General features: G+C 40.4%; 1 protein-coding gene across 1 annotated transcript; it reads right to left on the reverse strand.

Moving 5' to 3' along the window:
* Window positions 1-4,055: 4,055 nt before the first annotated feature.
* On the reverse strand, window positions 4,056-5,567 carry LOC108801631 (oocyte zinc finger protein XlCOF7.1-like). The gene is given in 1 exon segment (XM_018573524.1): window positions 4,056-5,567. A coding segment is annotated over 1 exon segment (1,512 nt).
* Window positions 5,568-7,256: the final 1,689 nt, after the last annotated feature.

Consider the following 7,256-nt stretch of genomic DNA (forward strand, 5'->3'; position numbering starts at 1 on the left):
GTGAGTGAACACATAGCGGCGTTCGCCCACTTCTCGATCCTGTCACGGCTCTCTGCCGTGACAGGGGAGGGGCTGGATTCCCCCCTCCGCGCTCCGATCCTCCAGTGCTGACTGGCGGAACGGACAGGGGAGGGGTCGGGTACAGCTGGCTCTGCCTCTAGATAGGCAGAGCCAGCTGTCACAAACGCAGCTGGGCGGATCTCGACATAATTGTCGAGATCAGTTTCAGCTGTGGCGTTTCAGTATACTGTGAGCTGTAGCTTGCGGTATACTGAGCTTAGGGTGACGGGAGGACCCTAGTTTGTGTCCTCCTATTACCCTAAGAAGAACTATGGGGGAAAGCCCTAACCCCATAGTTCTCCTTTAACACACAAAGTTAACTAATTAAATGATAAGAAGTGTTATCTTCTACTGGCTCCTTGACTGTTTGAGGTCTAATATTTGGGCTGCCACCACCATGTTGATACCAGACTGAACATATCTGAGGATGCATAGAGAGGGGCCTCCAAATAAGAAGCAGTATTGCAAAAGGATCATCACCTAAAGCATACAGACACTGAGCTTATCCACAATAGAAAGAGATACAGAATTTGAACAGTGCGTTTTACGTGTCATGTATATTACCCAGTCCATATAAGTTGATTCCCCTCATCTTTGATGCCAAAGAAAGCCAACAAATATATTTATGATTTCTGTTTATTGAAACATAAAGCACCCCGAGATTATTAAAAACAAAATGTTAATTAGGGTCTCTTCATTCTGATCTGGCCTATTTCAGATTTCTAGTTGCTAAAATTCTCTGTCTGAGGTGAGACCCGATGTCTGTTTATGTATTCTCCCACCTTCAGCCAAAGATCAATTTATATATATTTTTTTTATCCTGTGATATCCCCACACCCTATTCCTTTTTTCTCTGGTAGTCCCCATATGGCTCCTTTAATTATTTATTCAGGTCTTTTGATATAGTTTTGTTGCTAGTTTTCCTTTTTCTTTTCCTTTCTTTTATTTCTTTTTCTTTTTTATTTCTATTGCGGGTTATAATTACTGGAATAGAATATATCGGGCTGTATTCCTTACTTTGGAGATATATACAATGCTATAACTGAGTGTATGCTTTAAACTGATTCCGACACAATGTTTTAAGATCTAGACATGAAGTATGGTCACTTCTACATAAAGACGGTGTTGAATCGATTAATGATATGACCTAATGCTCTGTTTGTCGGAACTCATTTCAATGTTATATTATGGTGAGATATAGGACATTTGTTATATGTTGGTATGATAATTATAACTTTATTAAATAAAAATAAATATAGATTTACCAAAATATAATGCCCTTTACTGAAAACACAATCCTCCTGTCCCATCGCACTCCTGACCGGACAAAAACCCAAATCCAACTGGGTGGGTGCGGTGTGACAATGGATGCCTCCATGAAATGTAGATAGATTAAAGTAGTCACTCAAAGTAGTAAAGTAGTCATATTAGCAAGGAGATGTGTGTTATCTCAGTCAATAAACAGCATTGACTTTAATATCATGGAGTGCTAGTGACTACTTTTATTCTATTTACTGAAAACAGCTGAACTCAAAAACTTGGAGGGGTGGCCACAGAGCTTTGGTCATATTGTAGGCGTAATGGTTTGGTGTCCACAAATCATTCCATTGCAGACATTGGAATACTATCATCTAATGTTGAACTGTCCGCAGTGGTCTATTGGACCATTCTCTATAAAGAAAATCCTGCACAAGTATGAGAAATGAAATAGGTGACAATATACTTTATGGTCTGATTTCTGTTTTTCCCTGATATCAGTACTCACTCCAGTGAATTAGAGAAAAAGAACCTGGTGAGATTCAGGTAAACCAACACACTGCACAGATTTACTGACATTCAAACTTCTCTCTATTTTAAATTGCATTCCTCTTTGTTTTACCATCTCCTTTCTCAGACTGATTTTTCAATGTCCCCTATGAACACCTGAGGTAATCTCAGTATGGTAATGAGAAAAGCTGCAGCATCTGTATGTCTTTATGGGGGGAAACTTGGAAAATATCTCACTGAAAAAAGAAATCCCCTATTGCAGGGGGTGCTACAATTTTATTTGTATTACAGTGCAGATATTTTGGAAGAGTGGTGAGCCAATCAAACAACCAATATCTGGAATCTTAAATGAAATATGAAAACCAATAGAATACTTTGCTTTATCTACCATATATACTCGAGTATAAGCCGAGATTTTCAGCCCATTTTTTTGGCTGAAAAGTGCCCCTCTCGACTTATACTTGAGTCAGCGTCAGGTTTCTTCTTACTTACCTCGCCGAGCATCGCGTCACTGCTGCTCCGGTGGGCGGCGCTCCGAGCGGGGTCATCTGGCAGTCTCCGGGTCCTAATTTAGGTGGCCGGATACTGCCAGATGACCCCGCTCGGAGCGCCGCCCACCGGAGCAGCAGTGACGCGACGCATCTTTTAAATAAATATTCATGTAATTTATTGGTATCTATCTACCAGTAGCTGCCTTATATTCGAGTCAATACTTTTTCCCAGTTTTTTGTGGTAAAATTAGGTACCTCGGCTTATATTCGGGACGGCTTATACTCGAGTATACTTTTTTTGGTTCCACGTTGATATGATTGGTATGGCTGACAATTTCCAGCTGACACACCATTAGCTCTGTCACATATATAACCTATACAGAGTCTAGAATAGAACACATTCCACAGATGTACTTCATACTTTCACATTCCCATTGCAAGATAAAAAGACAAGTAAGATGTGTTTAAATGAGGCAGAGACATGGTTCATGCATGGATTAAAGATATTGTTTACTTAGGTTCCATCAAATAAAACTATATATATTTTTAATACAAAGTTATAAATATAAGAGAGCACAGCAGAAGATGTTCCCCTTAAAACATCCTGTCTAGATCTGAAACTGATGTGCAGGGAAGGAAGGTGGAGCAGTCTCTGCACTGATTACACTTTGTGCAGCTGAAGTCCACAAACAATAGGCAGCACGTATGAAAAGGAACCAAGAGCTTCACCTGCTGGCTGAGGGGATGAGAATCTCCATTATGGCTCGCAGGATCGCCTCTTTGGTTTTGTAAAACGTGGTTTAAGAATTATATCTCTCAGGGGGTCCGTTGGTGTGTTTAGGAAAAAGAGTGCGGTGGACCAGATCAAGTTCAAGCTGCTCGCCCGGGTACCCCGGGAACAAATCTTAGGACATGGCAGTGACGGTGGTTTGAAGATCTTCAATATGCTAAGGAACACTGCAAATTCATTTGTTTTTCCAACGTCAAGAAGTCATTTTATCGGTAGCGGCCAGAAATGTCCTTTGAAGCAGTAGCTTAAGTTTTCAAAGAGGGCCGCATCTTGACAGGAGACCTCCTGTTGTTCAGGAGGTAAGTGTGGTGGAAGACTGTCGTTAGCGGAGCCGTTGATTGCATCAGCCAATTAGAGGGAATAGACAAGATGCCCTGAAGAGGAAGGTGGAGATGCCATCTTTGCCAGGCGCGCCATAGGTGAAGAGGCTGGAGTCTGTAACTGAGTCTGGGATGCAGACTTTCATTTATGCATGAGGCAGTCACTCGCATGTAGATGTTAAATTAAAGCTAAAGTTCTGATTTGTTTTTAAACTCACTTGTACATGATTGGGCATTTAGAGTGAACAGAGGTTAACCTTGTTTACTCAACTAAGCGAACATACAGACTGTAAAGTCAACAAGCTTTACTTCCTAAGTACATCAACCACAATTTGTCTTTGTCTTTAGATAAGACCTGTGTTCATGTCTTCAGAACATAACTTACTTCTCTCCTTGGTAATTGCTCTGCTGTCCAATAAGATTTCTCATTTAAATGAAGGTAGTCTCACATTCAGAGCATGAAAGCAGCTCTTCTCCTTTGTGGATCTTCTGGTGTCCAATAGGATTTCTTTTTAATGTAAAGCTTTTGTCACTATCTAAGCAGGGAAATGGTTTCTGTCTAGTGTGAGTCCTCTGGTGAAAAGTAAGATTCAACTTTATGGTTAAACATTTGCCACATTCTGAACATTAATATGGTTTATCTCCTGTGTGGATCCTCTGGTACAGAGTAAGATACTTCTTTTGTGAGAAGGACTTGTCACATTCTGAACATCGAAATGGCTTCTCTCCAGTGTGAATCCTGTGGTGGTGAGTACGTTTTTCCTTGTGTGAGAAGCACTTGTCACATTCTGAACATTGAAATGGCTTCTCTCCAGTGTGTATCATCTGGTGACTAGTAAGATTTCCCTTAGTTGTGAAGCACTTGTCGCATTCTGAACATCGAAATGGCTTCCCTCCTGTGTGACTCTTCTGGTGTCCAGTAAGATGTGCCTTATTTTTGAAGCACTTGTCGCATTCTGAACATCGAAATGGCTTCTCTCCAGTGTGAATCCTCCGGTGTGCAGTAAGATTTCCCTTAGTTATGAAGCACTTGTTACATTGTGAGCATAGAAATAGATTCTCTCCAGTGTGAATCCTCTGGTGTTGAGTAAGATTTCCCTTAGTAGTGAAGCACTTGTAACATTCTGAACATAGAAATGGTTTCTCTCCAGTGTGACTCCTCTGGTGTACAGTAAGTTTTTGCTTATGTGTGAAGCACTTGTCACATTATGAGCATTTAAATTGTTTCTCTCCAGTATGAGTCCGCTGGTGCAGAGTAAGATGTTCCTTGTGTGTGAAGCACTTGTCACATTCTGAACATTGAAATGGCTTCTCTCCAGTGTGTATCACCTGGTGTTTAGTAAGATTTTCCTTATTTGTGAAGCTCTTTTCACATTCTGAGCATTTAAATGGTTTCTCCCCCGTATGAGTCCTCTGGTGAACAATAAGTTTTTCCTTTTGTCTGAAGCACTTGTCACATTCTGAACATTGAAATGGCTTCTCTCCAGTATGAGTCCTCTGGTGTAAAGTAAGGTTATGCTTTTGAGTGAAGAACTTGTCACATTCTGAACATAGAAATAGATTCTCTCCAGTGTGTAACATCTGGTGTTTAGTAAGATTTCCCTTAGTTGTGAAGCACTTTTCACATTCTGAGCATTTAAATGGTTTCTCTCCCGTATGAATCCTTTGGTGAATAGTAAGATTTCCCTTAGTTGTGAAGCATTTGTCACATTCTGAACATCGAAATAGCATCTCTCCAGTGTGAATCCTCTGGTGTAAAGTAAGAGTTCCCTTAGCAGCGAAGCACTTGTCACATTCTGAACATCTAAATGGCTTCGATCCTGTGTGACTCCTCTGGTGAATAGCAAGTTTATCCTTTTGTGTGAAGCACTTGTCACATTCTGAACATCGAAATAGCTTCTCTCCATTGTGAATCCTCTGGTGTGTAGAAAGATTTCCCTTAGTAGTGAAGCACTTGTCACATTGTGAACATCTAAATGGCTTCCATCTTGTGTGACGACTCTGGTCTTGAGGAAGATGTGTCTTATCAAATAATTTCTCTTCATTATGAACCTTCTGGTGGATTCTAAGAAATGACTGTGAAATAAAGCTTCTCTCACACTCTGAGTACTCATATAGATTGTCTCCTCTGGGATCCATCATGTGCTAACGAATAACAACTTAGCAGTGATATATTTTCAGACTGCTCAAATGATAATTGTAGAAATGATGTTGAATTCCTGAAAAAAGAAATTAACTATTATAGAATCATAGAATATTGACAACAAATAAAGAGAATCTAACCAAGGAAACATTTCACATGATGCCTGCCATAGAGGTTTGTATGCCGCATCTTCTTTTGTGTGGTCTTCTGGCTAGGATTGTCGGACAAGCCACGCAGTTTCTTTAATTTATGTAAAAGGCTGTACATGTAAGAGTTTAACATTTTCTATGTTACTTCAAAGTGTATACCATTAAGGAGCAAAAGCAAAAGATCAAAGACTAAACCTATATGGTTTAATAAAACTGTAATGAAGATATATATATATTCCTGGGAAGGTTGACAGATGTTTTTAATAGATACAGCGGTATGACTCCCCCTCTTGACCGGACACAAGACAGCCCTTGGGAACAACAACTAAAGTCCGCTCTCCACCGAGGGCTCCATACTCATATTGGGGACTTTATCCGACGTCACATGGTGACACACAAGACAGGGAAACCTAAGACTGGCTACGCTGTGGTGGATGACACCAACACTATCGAGGCAAAACCCCTCGACTTCCATCTGTCAGCACAAGCAGCTGAACTGGTAGCCCTGACCAGAGCTTGTGTACTAGCGAGAGGTCTCAGCCTCACGGTCTATACAGACAGTCAATATGCCTTCAGTATTGTCCACAGTTTTGCGGCACAGTGGAAGGAAAGAGGTATGCTCACCTCCACAGGGAAAGACATAAGACACAAAGAGTTAATATTGGAATTACTGGCTGCAATTAAATTACCCAGCCAGGTTGCAGTCTGTAAATGCACAGCACACACCACAGGACAGGATAGAGTCTCCAAAGGCAACAGACGAGCAGACCTGGCTGCAAAGCAAGCTGCTAGCCTAATCATACTCACACATGTGAACACACAAGAGTGGTGGGAGGAGTTGGCACATTTCCAGAAAGAGGCTAACAGCCAGGAACACAATAAATGGTTAAAAGCAGGAGCACATCTGAATGCAGACAGAATTTATGAAGTACAAGGGAAAGCATGTCTACCCAAGACACTGTTTAGATTGGCAGCATTGGTGACACATAATTGGTTCAGCAAAGATGTTTTCGCTTTCATTAGCTATTCCCAGAATACAGACAGATTAATTAAATACTTCACATAATTGATTGTAATGAAGAAGAGACATTTATTTTGTATCAACAGTGACTTTCCTACAATATACATGTACACTAGGGATGCACCAATACCACTTTTTTAAGGCCGATTATGAGTACCGATACTTTTTTTCAAGTACTCACTGATACCAATTACCGATACTTTTTTTCTAAAGCAATACTAAATCATGATTTTAGGTCAGTTTCTTAATATTATGAAGAACATGAACATGAAATGAACATGAAATTAATATTTATCATGCCATTGCTAACTAAGGCTTGTATCACCATAGTGGGGAAAATAGATGAGCACATGTCCAGACTTTAGACAAGAACATTCTGTAGTGTGGCACAGCTATATCCAATTCTGCATACCTGGCTTTATATTATAAGAACTTTATAATATAAAGCCAGGTATGCAGAATTGGATACAGCTGTGCCACACTATACAATAATACACTGTTCTGGAGTCTGGACA

This window comes from Nanorana parkeri, unplaced genomic scaffold (genome assembly GCF_000935625.1).
Source record: "Nanorana parkeri isolate BGI_ZX_2015 unplaced genomic scaffold, ASM93562v1 scaffold2414, whole genome shotgun sequence".
Classification (NCBI taxonomy): domain Eukaryota; kingdom Metazoa; phylum Chordata; class Amphibia; order Anura; family Dicroglossidae; genus Nanorana; species Nanorana parkeri.